Raw genomic sequence first — 20,876 nt, forward strand, 5'->3', positions numbered from 1 at the left:
ATCTTCCAAACTGTTGACACTCCCCACCTGGGCATCTGCAGGGCAACACCAGGCACTTTGCTCCAGGAGCACCCGGCACTCTCCTCTGGAATTGGGGTGGGGGGGATGCACTGTCCAGAGATGGACGCCTAAGAACTTGGTGCTGGGGGGAAATGTTTCGAGAAGGCTGAAATCTGCTCAAAGGCTGAGGGAGGGGAGCCGGGGGTGGAGAATAAAATGGAGAAAGTGGAAGAGAGGAGGGGAGAGGCAGAAGAGAGCTGAGAATCAGGGGAAAGAGGGGAAAGAATTGGCACTCTGCAAATCTGGCTATTCTGGTGATCTATTTCTGTGTAACCAGCTGCCCCAAAATGGAGTGGCCCAAAGCGATTACTTATTATCTCTCATGCTTTTGTGCGTTGATGGGGCACAGCTGGGCAGTTCTCCTGTCCTCTCTCAGGTGGTCACAGCCAGGTAGGAGCTACAGCTGCCGTCGCCTGATGGCTCGACTGGGCTGGATGGGCAACACGGCTCCTGGACTCGTGTTGGGGCCTTGGTGCTCCCAGCCCGTCTCCTCCGTGTGGAGTCTCATCCCCCAGGGCCTGTTCATACAGGTTGGGCTGGAAGAGGCAGGAGGCAGAACTGCCAGTCCACTGAAGGCCTCCACCTAGTACTGACAGATGGTCACTTCCACCACATTCTATTGGTTGAAGTGGACACAGGCCCAGATTCAAAGAATGGAAACACAAGTTCCATTTCTTGATGGGAGAATGCCAGACACAATGCAGTTATGCAGGAGATGGGAGGTATTGTGTGAAGCTCGGCAAGGAAGAAGCTCTGGGAAGAAATCAAGAGGCCTCCCATGAGCTCTTGACATGACGGGACATTATTTTGATCACAGGGACTGAACCTCTAGTGACATTCCTTAAGGGCAGCGATGGTTTCTCACCATCTTTGGACCTTCCACAGCTTTCATCTGGAGCCTGGCACATAGTAGGTGCTCCATAAGTATTTGTTAAGTGGACCTGTGAGGTGCCCAGTAGAAGGGCGGCCCTTCTGGGGCTGACACAAATACCTACCCACCCCCACATCAAGAGGCATCTATTTGACTGCCCGGTCGTGACCTTCACTGTGTCCAGCATCTAGAACACCACCCAGTATGCAGTAGGGCTTCTGGAAAGTTTTGTTGAGTGAATAAATGACTGCAGGGATTCGACAGATGAATACGTCTCTTATAAGTGGCACCTGGGTCTCTTCTCTAAGCTCCTAGAGGGTGGTCATGCTGCCCAAACTCCCTTGGACCCTGAGAGGACAGAGAGAGAATATCTTTGCCCCATGCCACCAAACACACCCACCATGATGAGGATAAACGACTCAGCAGTCACTTGACAGAGGATCTCACTGAAGCTCATGCAATCCTCTGAGCTGTCACGAGGAAACAGTGGCTCAGAGACATGAAGTCACCTGCCAAAGTCACATAAGCTTGTCAGTGTTCGGGTGGGACTCAGACCCTGGGTGGTCAGAGGAGGCATCAGCCCCCTTGGTTCCCAAACTGCAGTATTTCCATCAGGCCCAGGTTCATGTGTCTGTTCTGACTCAGGCAAGGGGTTTTCTATCATGCAGGCCACATCCCCTTCCTGGTGGAAGAAGAGGGAAGCAGAGAGAAAAAAAAATCTTGCAGTGGCCCTGCCGTCTTCATGGCTGGGCCAGTACACACACTCCTTAGAAAAGTTTCACCTCTGGTTTAGCATAACAAAACTTTTAATTTAGATGTTTTCATCTATCTCTCCAAGTAAAAATAAGTTTAAAATAATGACTGTAATAAATGAAGGTAATTAATTGTAGTTTGTTCCTTTACTGTCTAGTCAGCTTAATTTTACCTTTTCAACTAATAATGAGAAAATAATTTTTGTGCTCGGAGGGTTAATGATATGTAACTGCGAGAGCTGCTAATTGCATGTTGCAATCCATCCATCAACAACCCCATCTGTGCGACTTGATTATGTTTGCTAAATTATTGCTTTGAATTATCTTTCATAAAGCAACTTTTGTAATTAGCGGGGCTTTCGTTTTGCTCTTTTCTCTGCGCGCAAGGATATTCAAACTTTGGCCATTTCAAGCTGTCTCCATTAAGCCACCTTCTCTGGCTGTCTTTGTTTCCCTGAGCAGGGGGAATCAAGACTGTCCTTTAAGCAATCAAGGCGGAGAGAAAAACCTTCCTCGATTCACAGCAGGGTAAATTCACTTCCTCTCCGCACCCCTCCCACTAGCATGTGTGTGCCCGCGCACGCGCGCGCGCACACACACACACACACACACACACACGAAAAAGAAATAAAAGGCCCACACATACACAGAATGAAAAGATAAAAAGGATACCCAGACTCTTTATATACCAGGGCTGGTGGAGTGAAATTAAGGAATGAACTTGAACATGTTATATTTCAACAAGAGGCCCACACTGGGGAAGAAGGAATGACGGGTACGATATTCAGCCCTGGCGTTTTATGGGCTACTTTATGTGACTTGAGACGGTGTTTGCCTCAGGGAATATTCCTGGGAGGTGATTAATGCCCACTTGGGAATCCTCAGCTCTGAGCCTGGAGCCTGGTGGATCACGAGAGGGAAGTGGCATAAAGGATGAACCCTCATTAAAAAAATTAAAATGAAAATCAAATTTGGATTATAAACGGCCTGTGCGTGAGCAGTTTGTTCTGGACGAAGAAGATGCTTTTTATTAACACCTTTCTTTGGCGGCGTTTCTCCCCAGAGGCGCAGGGAGGGACATGGCGGCCGCGATGGATTAGTCAATAGATCATGAGGAAAGCAGGGGTTTCAGGAATAAAACTCCAGACAAATGTAGTCTTTTTGGTACATTAAAGGGACGATGGAAAGCCCTCTTAAGGAAATTAGCGAAGTTCTTCAGAGATCCTCAGCTATTAAAACAGTGTGAATTCAACATGCCGCAAAAATTTGGAAATGAGAATTCAGCTTTGTTTTCCCTTTTGGACCCACTAAAACTTTCTCTCCCTCAGTGAGTTACTGAGTACCAACTGTGGGCCAGACACTGGGTCAACTGCCTCCACCTTTAGTTCTTTGAATCCTTACTGTTAACTTCATTTGCCAGAGGAGGAAAGGTGCAGCTGAGACAGGTTAAGGAACCTCTCCCCAGCCACACAGCTAGGTAAACAGCAGGGCGGAAATTCAGGCCGGGCCTGGCTCAGTCTGATTTGCACAGGCTTTCTGCCATGCTGCACTGGGGTATCCTCTGGGTCATCACCCAAACGTAATGTTGAACTCTTTCTCCTATTGAAAAGATGATGTAAGTCACACCTGTTTCCTTCAGGGATAGAAAGCCCTCTTCTTTTGGAGAAAAGTTCTGAATATCTACTTAGGAAAGAGGTAGATTCCAGCCCAAGCATAGCAGAGGCCCTGGAGGTGACTAATAACAGGAATAATAAAATAACCAGGACTACCTATATAAAGCAATGTTCTAAGCACTCCATGGGTATTAACCTTGTTCTTCCTCAGTCATGACCCTATGAAGGAGGTATAATTATTACCTGGTTTTAGAGACAAGGAGACAAAGGCACAGAGGGGTTAAGGAACTTGCCTAAGGTCAAACAGTGAGGAACTGGCAGAGGCAGCGTTCAAACCCAGGCTGGCTCCGGAGTCTGCTCTTTATTGCCCGGCAGCTCTCTGTGCACCAGGCATTACATTGCACTGCTTCCCTGCATTACTTCTCAGTCCTTAAAGCAACATAAAAAGATTGAGAGTGTCTTTATTCCCATGAACAGATGGGAAACTGAGGCTCTGAGTGGCTTAGAGAAGCTCTGTCCATACCAGCCCAAGCAAGGGAACAGCTGAAAAAGTGATGCTCAGTGCCTGTCTGTGGGCTGGGCAGAAGGATCAGCTGCCTGAGAGGGCTTGTGTACTGAGAACCCCTCATGGGACCAGGGCCTGGCAGATGGGAACCTCTTTTTTAAAAACACAAAGCCACGACAACAAATTCCCAACATCATTGGTCTTTCTGGTTTGTTCCCCCCACCCCCCGCCCTTCCCCGCCACCGTCCCCTTTCAGCTCAGGCACCTCACAACCAAATGAATCAATACCGGATGGCCTTATAAATAAATAAGCATATCAGTCAACTCAGTAATAAAATGAAGGGATGAAAAATATGGAAATCAGCGACATTTGTGTAAATCCAGTTATTGTTTACTTTAATATTGCCTTATGCGCTTATGCGGTTCCAAAGAGACAGATTTAAAGTAATGTGGTGCTTGGCGGATGACAGACTTAAAATGCGTCTCCACCAGAGAGCTCGGAGAAGGGCCAATCCTTCCAAGGTCCTTCCTGAATCCAGGGGAGACTGAGAAGAGGCCCCCTGAAGACGGAACATTTGACAAATGGCTTCCCCTTCCACTATCCCTGCCTCAGTGTAACTTCTCTTCTCGCCTCCTCCTTTGCCAGCAGGACAAGTGGACATTCTCAGAATCCCGGTCACAGAGTCAAGCCAAGAGGAGAAATGCGGGAGGTTCAGCCCCATGACAGGGCTCCAGGAAGGCAAGAGAAACAACTGGCTAAAGACAGCTCAGCTGCTGCCGAAGGAAATAGGGTTGTCAGGAGAGAATGTCAACAGTGTTGGTTTTATACTCAGATGGTGGGTCAGTAGAGAGGATTTCAGGGTGGGCCGGTAACTGTTTGGACTGAATCTGTAAGACTGCCTTAGAGAATCAAAGCTGAACAGAATGCCAGGGCACAGAAAAGGCCACTGAGTTCAAACCTCTTCATTTTAAAAATGGGAAACGAAGCTTGGAAGGGGAGGTGGTTTGTTCAAGGTCACAGATATTGTATATAGCAGAGCTGATGTAAGGCTGGACAAAGTGAGGGAGAGGGAGAGAGAGAACCCATTCTCATCATGTCACCACTGACTGATCTGGAAAGAATGGGGTGGAGTTTGTAATAGGGACGGGCAGGTATTCTCCCAAGCTTCCAGAGGCTGCTGGCTTCCTCTGGCAACTCCAGGTGGGATAGAGAGGGAAGCAGGGAATGTTTTTGTGACATGCCATAGGCCTTGGGTCTTACCTCAGCTTGGAAGCTTTTTAATACAGGAGCCACCATCTCTCTGATTTCCTGAAAAAGAGATCAGCGAAGAGTTCACCACAGTGCCAGGTGGGATACCCCCGTGGCCCCTGCTTGCAGTGCACTGTTGTACCCCGGGCCAGCATTTCCCAAATGTGTCCCATGGGATGTGCACTCCATGGGATTTCATTGGGGTTTCTCGTATATACGCCTACACACAGACACATGCACATGTACACACACATAGGGTGCCAAGCCAAATCAGCCTAGGAAATAAAGTCCAACATCAAGTTTCTTCCCTGTGGGACTTTTTGGAGCCTTTAGTATAATGCACATTGGGAATTTCTGGAAGAGGGAGGAAGGAAGCAACGTTTCCCAAATAGATCTGATCATGGAATGTTTTTTAGGCAAAGGGCTCATGGGACTTGTGGCGCATCATGCGACCGACTCTTGCTGAAGAGGTGGGCTCAACTCTCCACACCCAGCACAATGTCATCAAAGTCCCTTCATAAAAACCTTCTGTCCTTTAAGCATTTGCTCAGGGCTGTCTCCTTCAGGTGGCCATCTCTGTCTGCTTCCCCACGCAACTTCCCTTCTCTGGCAAACACCCCATTCTGCATTTTAGCAACATCACTTCTATACTTGTCTCTCCTTCCTCTCCAGAATGTGCAGTTTCTGGCACCCCCTTGGTGCCCAGCTCAGAGGAGGGGCTCTGTAAATGTTTGATGAACTCTATGGTAGTGGGCTGTCTTCAGAAACCAGCCTCCTATTTCTGGACCCTAATTTCCTGCCTTTCACAAGTGACCTTGAAGTTCTCAGCCCCAAGGGCTCCCCGGGTTGGCTCCTGTGAGTTCTCCCTAGCACGCAAGAGGGAAGACTTTTAGAACCTAGTGTCACCAAGATTCCAACCCTAAATGCTTCAGTTTTCTCTCAGACCCACTGGTGACTCCATGACTGCTGTCAGTCAGGTCCCACAAGAAACCCCTGCGGAAGGAGGAGCTGAGAGGGGCTCGAGAGTGTGGGGAGAGAGGGGACAGTAGAGAGAAGCAGGAAAGGAAGACGTGGGCACAAGAATACATATGTTTAGGTAAAGAATAAATCCCTTAATTATGAAATAAGGTTGTGCTTCTGTCCCTGAAAATGATCCCTCTTCTGGGTCCTGGGTACACCTCCTCACTGATTGGTGTCCTCCAGGGCTCCTTGGAGCCGGTGATATACTAACGGTATGTTTGGGATCTTCAGGAGGGACATAGGGAGTGCGTGCGAATCTAGTGGATCTGATCACAAGGAACTACGGGTGCACAGGCTGAGCCACGCAAAAGGAAATGCATGAAAACCCAGGTCCTAGGTTGTGAACTCAAATGCTTACAGAGGCTGGGGCGGGGGGAGTGGGCACGAGGGAGGCGGGCTGAGAGGCAAATATCCAGAAAACCTGAGCCCCATGTAATGGAGGTAGCAGCTGCTCGGCTCCAGCTGGTGACTGCCATGTGGGCATGTAGCCCCTGTCTGACCAGATCCACCAAAGAGTCTCAAAAGATACTGGAAATCTGGGGTTTTGGGTGAAATCTTCTGAGATGCTAGATGTTGGTAACTTACTGTAAAACTTGAATGACTTTACGGACCAAATACAACGTATCAACAGGTTAAACCTCTGGTCCAAGTTCAGGAAACGTTAGTGATGGAAGGGGCCTCAGAAATCACCTCTCCAGTCCCCTGATTTTCCAGAAGGGGAGACCAAGGTCCTGAGAGGGGCTGGCTTGCTCAAGTCCGGCAATGAGTGAGTGGCTCAGCTCGAATTTGAATGCAGGTCAACAGACAACCCAAATAAGCTCGCTGCACAATACCACACTCAAGGGGATTCAAATCTGAGGGCCAAGGACGGGGGGTTGGTGGGACTTTGGACCAATGCTGACCATTTCTAGAAGCCCCCTGTCCTGTATGTTTCACCTCTGGGGGTGAAGTTGAGCATAGGCACCAGCGGGAGGTGAGCTGGGCACCAACCAGATGATGTTCTTAAATAAAGCCTTGGCATGACTCTCCCAATCAGGAGACACTAGTTCCAAAAATGAGAATTTTCAGAGGCGCGACTATAATAGGAATGGAAACTTATTCCTCCTAATTACATAATTGCATAATTATGCAGTATTAAAATTATGTAAGCTGAACTCGGAGGCTTAAAACCTGGCCTGGATTTTCCTCATCACCTGTGGGCTCCCATGTGGCCTGGGAGAGGAGGATGAGATGGAGGGTCTGTGGCTGACCAAAGAGAAGGCATGTAGGGCTGGGAAGATCTAGGGCTGCTTCATCTCTGCTTCCTACAGAATTGAGAGTCAGAGGCAAAGCTTCTGGCACCCTCTTTCTCGGCAGAAAATCAGTTTAAATATCAAGCTGTTCTCTGTTCTAAGAAGGAAGCAAAGGACGCTCAGCATCACCTATGCCTTCTTAGCTCCGGGGTCAAGCCCAGGACTTGACTTGGCCTTTTTGAAGCTGCGACATGGGAGACACTTGGATCTGAGATTTTCACTCCTTCTCCAAGCGTACCCTCCCTCAGCTCTCAAACCTAAGATTCCTTCCATACTTGCTCCATGGGCAAGTTCTAGCTATAGTCCACTTCCCTCTCTTGCCTTGAAGAACCGAAGATACTTATCACTTGTGAGGAGGATTTCACAGCTAGAAGACTCAACCCCTCTTTACTCATGTAGCCCAATTCCTGGGTAGGCCTGACTCTTCTCTGTCTTTCCATGGCCTCCTCCTCCATCAGCAAGATGGTAACCGGACCCCTGGATGATTCTAACAGGCAGAGTGGGATCAACATCTCCAGGTCCGATACTTCCAGAATGCCAGATGCTGCCCCACCCTCCTCCAAGATCCAGGCCACCTGAGTAGGTTAGGACAGAGAGGTCTACTGTTAACCTCTGCTGACCACAGAGAACCACAGTTGGCTTTGGGGGCAGTCAGGGTCTCTGTTTCCCAGTGGCTCTGATGTGTCACATCCTTGGTAACATTATATGGAATCAGAAGGTTTTTTTTTTCCTATTTGTGTTTATTCCATCTTTTTTTTTTTTTTAATCTGAGCAGCAACAGGGGGCCTGATAGAGAAAGTAAAGGAATTAACACATTCACCCCTGTAAAGAACAAAAACATGTCCATTCTAGTCTCTTCCCCTGGGGGGTTGAGGGGGTGGCAGGATGGGACTGGTCATTATCTGGACCACCCTCATGGCAGCTGGGAAAGACAGAGCTGGTGGCTGGAGCTGCAAGGCAAGAGGCGAAGGGGAAGAACGAGGCCTGTTTATGGCAGTGGGAGGCAGTTTCAGAGGAGACTGAGGGAAGGCCCAGAGGGCAGAGGAGCCTATAGCTGTCCTCTCCCAGACACCAGTGGAAAAGCAAAATAAAATCAAGAACCCTAGACAAACTGTCTTTGCTGTCAAGGCCAAGTGTTTGACTAAAGATGAATATGGGGGGGGAAATGGATGTTTTAGGGAGCCCTCGGAAACAATGACTTCAATGGAGAAGTGTCCTGCCCTCACTTTAGATAGCACCGCTGAGCGCCGCTATACCAAGAAACCCCCAAAGGTTGGGGGCTCTAATTTCTCTTTGTGGCTAATTAGCTTCTTTTCTTGTTAGTCACTTATGTCTACAGTTTCCAAAATATAGTTTGAATGGAGAAAAATCTGCATTCCTACTGAGTTAATTCTATAACAGCAAATATACTGTACCTCAGGTACATTTTTCTTAAATTCCCGGCGGAGTTCAATTAAATGTTTATGAGAATGTTCACTCTCCTCCTGCCGTGCAGACAGCTCGGAAGCGACGGAATTAAGCTCCTTCTGAAACAATAAAAAATAAAAAAAAAAGAGAGAGAGAGAGAGAGAGAGAGAGAGAAAAGAAAAAGATTTTTTCCTCTCCTTTTCCTTTTTAATCATTGTACAAAACAGCATTCTGAACAAGTTTTCTTAACTTACAAAGCTGAGAGAAGACAGGATATTGACTCCTGGCACAAATGAATAATTTACAAAACGGGATGCAACTGAAAAAAATCCAGGACAGCTTTTTTTGCTCATCGGAAGATCAATAATCTCCCATAAAGTTGGGTGGAGTTTTTTTTTTTTTAATCTCTCCCCCACCCCCCTGCCCCACCTCTTAAATTTCCAAAGGAGTGATGGCATAAGCTTGTCAGTAACTGTAGAAAACATCTCCAAACCGTGTCAAAATAGTAAAGTGCGGCATATTGTATGGGCATATTATAGTGTAAGAAAGTGCTGTCGACAGCTTTCATATATCAGAGGTGGGAACTGTTCCAATTATGACTTACTTACACTTAAGGGTTCATAAATACGCCTTTTAAGATATAGATGGCTTTTTAATTTCAGTAGATTTTGGAAAAATGAAGGTGCCAATAAGAAGCAAGCTGACCTTTTGTGTATCCTGCAGTAAATCATTTAAGGTTCACTTCAAGTGTAAGAAATATTTCACTGAAGACTCCTGGATTCAGAAGAAATGGTTTGGAAGCTACCTTGCTTGCTTATGTGCAATGAAAGTGCCAGACCAGGTTTTTACAGGACATACCATTGAGGGGAAAAAAAAGAGAGTGAGGGATGGAAGGGGGGGGGTCCCTCCAGCTTACACACATCACAGACAGGGTCTGCTGGTCGTACATGTATATTTGATCACCCCTCTCTCAGTTTCTTCGCTTTAATGGTGGCAGTCTCACAAGGGGAGTACAATTCACCATGAGTTGTCATGGGTTTCATTTGCATAATTCAAGAAATGCTCTGTTTATGTGGTCTGCTGCTTTCTTGCACCATCCTGAGATGGGCTTTTTTTTCTGGACCATAACTCGAGGAGCATTTCTGTATATATCACCCGATTATATCTGCAGCAATCAAGCCCCATAATTTCCTAAATCCGGTGATGCAATAAATTTCTGCAATCAGATTTATTAAAAACACACACGCAGATGCAAGAGTGTATTTCTAGGGTGAACTCTTTAATCTAACATATGTATGATGAGGCCCGGCACCGTGTTCAAAGACCCCATTTGTCATCGCTAATACGCATTCATCTTGCACACACAATGAAACACTTTTACCATTAGATAATGAAATAAAAGTACTATTAACCCGCTGCAAATCCTTTTCCCTGTAAGAGACGAAATGCATGGTAATTGTCTTATATCATGTCTGAGTCGGTAAATCTGCCCTATAGCAGTTCACCATAGCACCATAAACCTCATTCCCATCAGAGGCTGGAGAGCCTACTCCAAGCTCAGCATAAGTGTCTCTGCCTATGGTGCCTTAGGAAGAAACTGGCGAGGGAATTCCTATTTCTGGAGAAAGGTCTAACCTCTTTGGAGAACCGCAGGACTAGGAGAGAGAAGGTCAAGGCATAAAAGTAGCAATTAAAATAGAGGGGCAAGGGAATCAGAAATGTGGTGCTCTCCAAGGTGCTGACGTCAATTCTGTGCCACAGCACTAAATAAACCAACCTGAGGGTGCAGGTGTTTCCAGAACAAATGCTCCATGGAATTTTAAGCCAGGTGAAGAAGAAGGCATCATTAGAGAGGAGAGACAGAAACAGTTTTTGACAGTCCACCAAAGTGACAGAAGAAGAAAGGGAGACTTTTGATTTATCATCATTAAAAAATAATCATAGTTTCCAATAAAGAAACTACAATCGACCACAACCAAAGTACTGAGTGACTAGGGAGAGGTCTGCAGCAAAAGGACTGATCAAAGGTAGATAAAAATCAACCAGGTGGTGCAGCCAGCTGGACAGAACCTCACTTGGCAGGAGAGAAGGAACTGGAGTGTCAATGGTCAATGTGAGTTTTGATAAAATGCTCACAGTTTTCCTTAGTTTTTCTCATCTGTCTTGGAGACAAAGATGTGATTTTTACATTGCTGCAGAACAAGCAGAACTGGGACTTGGGTTGACGTCACTTGGTTTTGGATTATCATGTATCTGACATTATGTTCTAATCTCTGGGACACTGTCGCCCCCCACACCACAGCAACCAATATACCTGGCTGGTGTTGGACTTAGACTCCTCAGGTAAAACATCAAACCCAGGCCCTGAGAGGAAATTTCACGGCAGGATAAGTCCAATGACTTGATGTGTTGTAACAGACAATTATGCTCTGTGACTACACTGGGTCCCTTCACCAGAACCTCCCAGGCTGCTGGTGGGTATAAATCTGTCTGCTGCAGACACAGTGGAAGCAACACCAGGCCAGGGAATGTCAGCAGACCCCCAGCCCCAAGCCTACTGTAAGCCCAGCTCATGATATCTTTCCCATTGAGCCGTAGAAGAGCAAACAATGTCCATGTTCGTCTCAACTTTGCCTACTTCTAATGCTCATCCTTCAGCCCTGAATTCTTGCCACATTTCTATGGTCAGCTCACTAACAACAACATCATCAATTAACAATAATAGTAAATAATAATAATAATTACCATTCCTTGGATGCTTAGACGTATCGGGCATCATGCTAAGCTCCTTACATACCTCATCTCATGTAACAAAAACATTAATGTGTCTGTTAGGTGATTCACGAAGGAACTAAGAAATAAATTACAGTCAATTCTAATAATTCAGGTGTGGATTATCCCCTTGGTGGATAGTAAAGGCAAAATTGTAATGCCCGGCTCTTCGTAGGACTTCTGCTTCACTTTCCCACTAGCTGGGGGATGTTCAGGGAGCTTGTTTTAAATGCTATAATTGTATAAACCATCAAGCACAATACCAAGTGTTCAGTAAATGTTGGCTGATATTATTCTGTTATTTAGATAAACTGAGAGCTCGGAAAACATCTCAGGTCTCATCATTAGATCAGTGATTCTAAGAGTTCTGGATTTCACAGGTCAATAAAAATATCACAAGAAAGAAAGAAAAAAGAAAGAAAGAAAGAAAGAAAAAGAAAGAAAGAAAGAAAGAAAGAAAGAAAGAAAGAAAGAAAAAGAAAGAAAGAAAGAAAGAAAGAAAGAAAGAGAAAGAAAGAAAGAAAGAAAGAAAGAAAAGAAAGAAAGAAAGAAAGAAAAGAAAGAAAGAAAGAAAGAAAGAAAGAAAAAGAAAAAGGAAGACCAACAGTATGGCCAAGTTTTACTGCATCAAAGAAAAATATTAAAAACTACTCCCTCTCACCCTAAAAGATAGGGTATTTGAACATTAACAATGCAAGAGGCCCAACAACAGAATCAACAAGAGCCTTTTAAAATAAATACACTGGGGTGCCTGGGTGACTCAGTCGGTTGGGCGTCTGACTCTTGATCTCAGCTCAGGTCTTGATCTTAAGAGTTGTGAGTTCAGGCCCAGCGTTGGGTTCCATGCTGGGCATGGAGCTTACTTAAGAAAACAAAAAACAAAACAAAAAACCACTTAAAATAAAAAAGGTCCCAGCACTATCTTTATTTTGAAGGAATGGAAAAAAACTCTCATAAACATAAACCAGTACTGGTCTGAAGCTGAGTTTTAGAAGCAGAGTTTTAGAAATGAGTGTCTGAGCCACTACACACATACACAGCTAGCAGGGCCCTCCTTTGATGATCAAGCATAACTCGGTTCCTCTCCCACCCTGGCCCTCAGCCCCCAGTCCTAGGGGAGCCATGATTAACACAGCCCCAGACTTTGGACCAGGCCCAGGCCGGGAGGAGACTCATCTGATTAACCTGCCATCAGCAGCAGACAGACAGCCCGGAGCCCGGCGCAGACCATTCAAATAATGATCATCATAAACAGCCCATTTGCAACTAAAAAGAAATAATTTTAATGAGCTTGAAGCAGATGATGGATGCAGCTGAGGCTCGGGCCCATGCACAGAGAAAAAGGAAGCTGGGACTGAGCTGCACCCAGGACCAGGAGCAGCAGGAAGAAGCTGGGGTGGGATGGAAGGCTCTTCTGGGGATGATGGGATCTACAGCTCTGCTGCTTCCCCACCGTAAGTGCCCACTGCCCAGCGACTGCCCCTAGCTCTGAGAGGGTCTGCCATCAGTGTGCTGGGAAACCTTGAGACTTAGACCTCCAAAGCACTCAGAGTCTCAGAATGTATGAACCAGAAGGAAACTCTGGGGTTGTCCAGTCCATCATTGTCCAAACTTCAAACCCACACCCCCTGTGGCATGCATTTTGCCATATTGATATTCCACATGAATTACTATATAATACTTATCTTCAATTGACTATTCCTTTTTGATTGAGACATGTATAGCTTTAAGTTCAAATTGAAGACTGAATTTTTACACCCTTGCAACTATTGCCCAGATCAAGATATAGAATGTTCATGTTCCTAGCACCTTAGAAGGCTCCCTTGTGCCTCCTTGTGAGTACATCCTAAAGGTAGCCATTATTCTGACCCTAGCATCATAGATTAAGTTTGCCTATTCTTGACCTTCGTAATAAACCACCCCCCTTCTTTTTAACCTAAATAAGTACATTTGGAAAGGACACTGTTTTTTTTGTTTGTTTGTTTGTTTGTTTGTTTTTATCAGTAGAGAGTCCTAGATCATAAATGGGTGGCAGCCATTGAAATAAACTACAATGGAAACAAAGCATAAGAGGAGGTTAGTTATCAAATGCTAGAGAGATGTTAAAGGTAGTGTAGCACCAGACAGACTTTCTTCTTGTTAGAAGGAGAAGGAATGGAAGAGTACTGAGAAGGAATAAGTATTCCTCCTAACATGAGTTGATCCTTCTAAAGCCAGGTCTATTAACTGCTTACAATCATCTCATGTCCAGCTGTCAGTGTATGCCCCACACTTCAAAATTAACTGAATCTGATTCTGCCATTTTACAGATGAGGAAACTGAAAATACAGACAGCTCAGACTACCTGCTCAAGTCACACAGCTGTTTAAGAGGTTGGATTTCCTCAGGGAGAAGGGTGGATCTTAGATGGGGAAGGAAAACTGTTGGTCATCTCCAGGGAGGCAGGTTGAACATTCTCAGTTAAACTGTGTCTCCCAAGCAGGAGGGAAGGGGAATCTTACAAGAACACTTGCTTTTGAAATTTAACATGTGGTCTTAAAACTGTCAACTACGTACAAAACTTTGGGCTGGATGCTATGTTCTCACAGGAGAAACATGTAAGACACAACCTGAGTTGTGTATATGTATGTCAGTTCCCCCATCATATGCGCACACTCTTCTCAGCTCCAAAGACAACCCTACTTTTGGGGGATTCAGACAAGTCCCCCCAAAACCAACTCCGAGAAGACACCTTCTAAAAAGAATGCAGTTATTGTTGGGGATCGGGGCTTAAGGAAGTGAGGACCTCAGGTGTCACTGGGTCCCTGTCAGCCCCTCCCATCTTCTCCTCCCTTCCTTCCCAGCCAGACTGAATTCCTTGCAGGAATCCAAATGCACCAGGGTCTTCCAACGGTATGGCTGCACAGACTCCATTCCCTCAGCCCGGATGATTTCATTCTTTCTTTGTGACTGATCTTATCCTTTTGTCTCAGCTTAAATGTCCCCTCTTCCAGGAAGGCTTCATAGACCTTCCCTTCCAAGTCCAGGTGTCTTCTTTGTGCTCCTGCTAATCCTTTCTGATATTTGTTTGCCTTTCAGGAACTATATAACAAAACATCAGATTTTATTTTTTAAAGCCCTAGAACTTTGTCTTCAAATGAAATCTTACACAGAAAGAAGTTCTCTATAGACAACGAGAGCTCATGGCTAACATTTCTGAGTTCCTATTAGTACATTTATGCTAATATTTATGGAGTGTACTAAGTACTGTATGTACATTACCTCCTATAAGGATATGTGGCTGAAGTATTGTTGAGATTCTAGTCCACGCCTGGAAAACCAGGGTGAGCAGTCACCAACTCCCCCAAACACACACATGGCACTCTGCTTTCTCTTTACTGTAGGGAGGTCCAGCCAGAGATGTTGGATCCTCATCCATCCATTCACCTGTCCGTCCATCCATCCATGACCTCCAGTGTGCTAGGCATTAGATAAGGGGGAGGGCAATAATGAATCAGATATAGCCTGTATCCTCCAAGAGCTCAGAAACCAAGGTAGACAAGCAAGGGCATAAATAATTCTGGTAAAAGGGGACAAAGGCCAGCACGTTGAGACACCATTTCCAGTGTACGCCTGGAGGAGTGAAACCCTAACATATCTCCTGTCTTGCCTCCGAGGGGTTATGGAAACTGATGGGGCAAGGGAGAGGTAGTTTTACCTACCTCTTCTAATGTAATCACTGTGTGGTTCCCAACTTGGGCAGGGGCTGCCAGTACCCAGTAAGGTAGTACCTAGGATGGAAGCCCTTTAGCCCACATCCATCCAATCACCCATCCATTTATCCACTCATCCATCCATAAGCCATCTATGTAATCATCCATCCATCCATCCATCCACCCCCATCCAATCATCCCTCCAATTAATTACTGAGCCACAATTCAGTGCCAGGTACAGGTATACAGAAACCAGCCAACACAGGCCCTGTCCTTGAAGAGTTCACAATGCAGTGGAGAAGATAGGTCGATTCCAACACTGTGTGCTTACTAAATACAGTATGAGAAGTATGAAGAAAGTACAGAGGGAACACACAGAGCAAGGTGACTTCCTGTGACTGGGGGGGAAGGGTCACCAAGATGGGAGTATTTGACCTGGGTCCAGAAGAATGCGTCTGTCAGAAGCTAAGCATCCCAGGTAGAGGGAATGGGATTATTGCAATAACCCCTACTGGTCCCTATTCCTGTCTTTGGTTTTTTGTTTTTTCTTAAGATTTTATTTATTTATTTATTTGACAGGGGGGCAGAGAGAGAGAGAGAGTGCACAAGCAGGGGGAGAGGCAGAGGGAAAGGAGAAGCAGGCTCCTCGCTAAGCAAGGAGCCAGACTCAGGGCTTGATCCCAGGACTCTGGGATCATGACCTGAGCCAAAGGCAGCTGCTTAACCAACTGAGCCACCCAGGCGACCCCCTGTCTTTGGTTTTATTCTCCTTAACATGTATCACTATCAAACACACTGTATATTTCACTTACTTATTTTATTTGTGACAATGAAAACTCCATGAGAACAAGACAGATTTTGGTCCTTTCTTCCTTATTATATAGTCACTGCCTAGAACAGTTGCTGATACATAGTATGCACTCCAGAAATGTTTGTTGGTCAAATGAATGAATGAAAGAATGCTATGTGTCAGAAACTCTGAAAGAGCCTGGTCTGTCTGGGAAACAATGATATAATTTAGAGCCCACAGACCTGCATCCAAATTCTGGCTTTGACACTTCACTAGCAGTATGACCTTGGACAAATGACTCAACGTTAGTTTCTGTGTCTGTAAAATGGGGGTAACAATTTGTGTCCATAGGTTTATTATAAAGATCCCCTGAGAATCAGATTGCAAGTAGGTAAAGTGAAGGGCACAATGTTTAGGATCTTCAGTGTTCACACTCTCCAATGAAATGTCAATCCCTTAGGGTGGGGACTGTGCCTGTCTCATTCACAGCTGTAGCCAGGGGTTCTAGCTCAGTGCCAAGTGCATAGTAGGCACTCAATAAACATTTGTGAATGAATGACTGTTAGCAGATATAAGCATGAGAAGTCCTTTGTGGCAGAAGCAAGGTGGGACCCTCTCTCTGTGCACGCCAAATGTCTCATTCTGCATCTCCGATCCATAGAGCCATTCAGGGCTTGTCCATCGGAGTCTCAGGCAAACACTGAGTAGCAAGGTTTCAGGGGATGCTGTGGGTCATGGTGGGAGTGACACCTGCAGAAGGGCCTCAGAGCCCAGCTCCAAGAGGAGGCTGCAGGATGACCTGGGATGGAGGGCACATGCTGGCCTGCCATCAACAAGGAGACAAGATGGATGGCTCCGCAGCCTGCCGAGATGGATAAGTGAGCCACAGCTGAGAGACAGCCCAGTTACCAGAGCCATCCATCACTCCCTGCACCGTATGTAAATTTCAGATGCCAAGATGTATCGGGCCAATTATGTGAGGCTGGGGCAAGGGGTGGTGCCTAAGAGAAAGAGTTCCCTGCCAAGCTAGCTTTACTGCATTCCATCAGCTGGGCTGGGGGTGATAGACAGTTCATATTCGGGTCAAAGAGCCCATTAAGGGGAACGTGGCCAAACCTCGAGGCCTGGGTGTGTGGGTGAGGCTGCCAACACTTCTTAGCAAACTCCCAGTGCAGTGATAACAATAATATAATAACTGCCCCATAGAGGGCTTACTATACATATACTAGGTCCATGCTAACTGGCACACAAAAGTTCATTTAATTCTCCCAACAGTGTTTGGCATGCAGTGGATTCTCTAGAAACATCTGCTGGGGGAGCAAATGAATGGTCTGTGATGCAGGTGCCATTTTACACATAGTACCTGCAGAGAGACAAAGCCAAGGTCACATGGCTGGGAAGTGGTATCATGGGGACTTGAACTTATGTCTTTCTGGATTCTTTCCTCCAAATACTGACAGGGCAAACTCTCCCTGACCTGTCTGTCCTTGACAAGGACTCACATGGTCTAAAGACCAGGAGCATGGCTGGGCCTCTCTCTGTCCATCTGTTTGTCCGTCCATCCGTCCATCCAACCATCCATCCATCCATCCATCCATCCATCCATCCATCCATCCCCTTATACTCATTCACTTAACTATTATTTAAGCACCTACAATGTTGTCTAGAACAAGCCAGACACAGATCCTGCCCTCATGGAGCAATGGTTCACAAAGGAACACAGACAATTACAACTGTAGTCCATCAGGCCCTCCTAGCAGCCCTCACAGCTCTGGCTTCTAGAAAATCCAGGTGACAATTTGATTCTCATTGGAGGCAGCCCAAGAACTGAACGGGCTGAATGGGTTCAAGTTCAGACATTCTTGCTTACTGGCTCTGTGAGCTTGGGTAGACCCCTGGCCTCTCTGCCTCTAGGGTTCACTGCTGTTAAATGGACTCATGGCATCCACTCCCTCTTGGTGGTATAGGCAGGATGAGAGGCTTGTGGCTGGCAGGGGGTCCAGGCTGCAGGAAGTTCCTGGAAGGGCTGGGTGCTCAGGGGCCTCAGGTATTGCTTGGGCTGGAGCCAATGCCAACCCTAAAGCCCCAAGGGAGTGGCAACTTTCTATGCCCTGGTGTTGGGCTGAGGCCCAGGGCTGTGGTGGGGACACTATTCTCATCAGCAAATCCTATCAGCTTGATCTAACCATTTCTCACCCTGTCTACTGCTGCCACCCTGGGCCCGGCCACTATCATCCCCTGCCTCCTTCCTGGGCTCCCTGCTGCCACCCTCAGTCCCTTCCTCATCCAGCAGCCACAGGGACGTTGTTAAATCTAAGTCACATCCTGTCCCTCCTCTGCTCAAAACTCTTCCATGGCTCCCACTGACTGGGAGCCAAGACCAAAGTACTCACGTTTACATCACGGCTCCACGTGATCTCTAGCCCCACTTCCTGCTACTTCTGCTTTGCTCAAGCTCCTCCAGCCACATAGGGTCCTTGCTGGCTCTTGAACACATCAAGCACATTCCTACCACAGGGTCTTTGCACTGGCTGTTCCTTCTGCCCCAAATGCTGTTTTTTCAGAATTCCACATGGATGTTTCCTTTGTCTCCTCTGGTCTGGGCTCTTACATCATCTTCTCACAGAGGCCTGTCTCACCATCCTTTTCAAAATAGCAAGCACCTCCTTCCTACTTTACCTGTCCCTCTCTGCTTACTTTTCTTCACGGCACTTGTTATAGACACATTTATGTAGTTACTTCTCTTATTTATTTATTGTCTGTTTCCACTGTCTAGCCCCCTCCAATGTCAGCTCCAGAAGGACACGATCTTTGTCTGTTTGGGTCACTGATGTATCCCCAATGCTCGGCTCATAGTTGGTTCTCAATACTCGTTGAATAAATTAATGTATAAATAAATGAATGAAAGATAGCCTGGCCAACTCTGGGTCCCAACCCTCTTCCCCCTGTAGTTGACCCCCACTCAGTGCCTTGCCCCACCTTCAGGGCCCTACCACATCCCTAAACATCAGGCAGGAAAAGAAGCCAGCTCTTGCAGCAGGCAGGACCTGGAGGTGGCTGTCCTTAAGAGAGGATGCCGATCAAACACCTAATTATCTCGCCACGAACTGGGAGCCACATCCGATCACTTCCTCCTGCCCTTGATTGCTGCTTTATATTCCAGAGTTCTCAGAATGTAAAACCCACAGCACCAGGAAAATAAAGTAGTCCTCACTCTGGTGGGTGTCAGGTGAGGAGTCAGTGACCTTTAGTGCCCCTCTCTTAGGGCTAACACATCTGGTCCAGCTGGGCGAGTTGGTCAGGTAGCTGCTCTATTAAGAAGGGGGAATCACATCAAACAATCATTCATTCACTCATTCATTTAATCAAGTGTTTACTGAGCACCTACTATGTGCCATGCACTTGCTAGGGGCCACAGTGGTGGTGACTCATCACATCACAGGGACCAAGTGCTTACTATGTGGTATCACTTTTCATGTCTTGGTTCGTCTTGTCTCCTGCAGCTGAGGAAAACAAGTCTTAAAGAGATGGCATCACTCATCACAGTCAGGCAAAAGCAACACTGGGCCTCGAACCTAAAACTCTCTTCTCCAAATCAGGGCACCACCTCTAAAGTTTGTGCCGTTTTCAACATCTTTTCTCAAATTCAATTTTCTGAGCAGCCTCTCTTTCGAAGTAGGGGTGTACTGGGTTTAAGAAGGTCTGTGGGTGGGGCACCTGGGTGGCTCAGTCATTAAGCATCGGCCTTTGGCTCAGGTCATAATCCCAGGGTCCTGGGATCGAGCCCTGCATCAGGCTGCCTGCTCAGCGGGAAGCCTGCTTCTCCCTCTTCCGCTCCCCCTGCTTGTGTTCCCTCTCTCTCTCTCTCTGTGTGTCTCTCTCTCAAATAAAAATCTTAAAAAAAAAAGAAGGTCTGTGGGCACCTCAGAAAGCTCTGGAAAAAATTCACTGATGTACAGGGCTAAGATGATGACAGGTGTACAATCCAGGCGGAGAAGAAAGCATTTATGGAGAGGCTACTGTGTGTTGGGTGGGGTTTTGGGAGCCTCGAGTAGCTCAGTGGTGGAAGACGACAGGCACACAAAAGTACGGGCGTCCTAAAGGACATGCGCAGGGAGAAAGCTGTAGCTAACAGAACATGGGTGCTGGCATCTGGGGGAAGGCACCTGAGGAGGAAGACGCATGGGCCAGTATGTGGAGGGAGGGAAACCCAGGCTGTGCTGGGGAGTGGCTGACCCCCTGGAAGCATGTTAGAGACTCATGGGGTTAGGGTCAGAAAGCCATGAGATTAAGGCAAAAGCAATTGGGAGCCAGAGAAAACTGTTCAAGCAGAGGAGGGCACTTGCTTCAGGCAACTCTGGAAGCCATAATGGTAGGAGAATGAGCCTGGAGGCGGGGAGAGCGGACACACCAACTCCTGCCACCTGCCAGGTAGGTGAGGGTCAGTGGGGGCAGCAGTAGGAGAAAGGGGATGAGTTTTCAGGACTTACTGGAAAGGAACTGATGCCACTCAGCAACGGGGAGTTTGAAGGTAAGATAGAGGGAGAGGGTCCTCAAATGGGGGCAGCTGGGCCACACGCAATTCACACCAGGGATCCTCAGGCTCTGCACTGGCTTGTCCCTTAATTTGCTGTTGACTTTGGCAAGTGCCAGGCCTCCCACTGCCCCATTGTCTTGTTGGCTAAATAAAGGCAACATATCTTGAGGGCTTACTGGGAGGATCTGAAGAAATTTATAGATGCAATTTCTTCCTAAATAATGGGAGGCATTAGTGTTAATAAATGTCCGGTGGAGTCTAGTTTTGTAAGTGTGAAGACGGAAACATTTTCAAAGAAAAATATTTTGTAGGGGTG

At 46.6% G+C, this 20,876-nt stretch overlaps 1 protein-coding gene across 3 annotated transcripts in view; it reads right to left on the reverse strand.

Annotated features, from left to right (window-relative positions):
• CUX2 (cut like homeobox 2) overlaps window positions 1-20,876 on the reverse strand; it is a 257,950-nt gene that overhangs the window by 90,210 nt on the left and 146,864 nt on the right. For all 3 annotated transcript variants that reach the window (XM_028116664.1, XM_088019341.1, XM_088019340.1), the window contains exons 2-3: window positions 8,778-8,888; window positions 5,063-5,110 (exon numbers count right to left, since the gene is read on the reverse strand). In XM_028116664.1, coding sequence (XP_027972465.1) covers window positions 5,063-5,110; window positions 8,778-8,888 — 159 coding nt within the window. The remainder of the gene's footprint in view (window positions 1-5,062; window positions 5,111-8,777; window positions 8,889-20,876) is intronic.

Source organism: Eumetopias jubatus, unplaced genomic scaffold (genome assembly GCF_037043125.1).
Source record: "Eumetopias jubatus isolate StellerSeaLion01/CBP00866 unplaced genomic scaffold, mEumJub1_p1.0 scaffold_16, whole genome shotgun sequence".
In the NCBI taxonomy this organism is placed as follows: domain Eukaryota; kingdom Metazoa; phylum Chordata; class Mammalia; order Carnivora; family Otariidae; genus Eumetopias; species Eumetopias jubatus.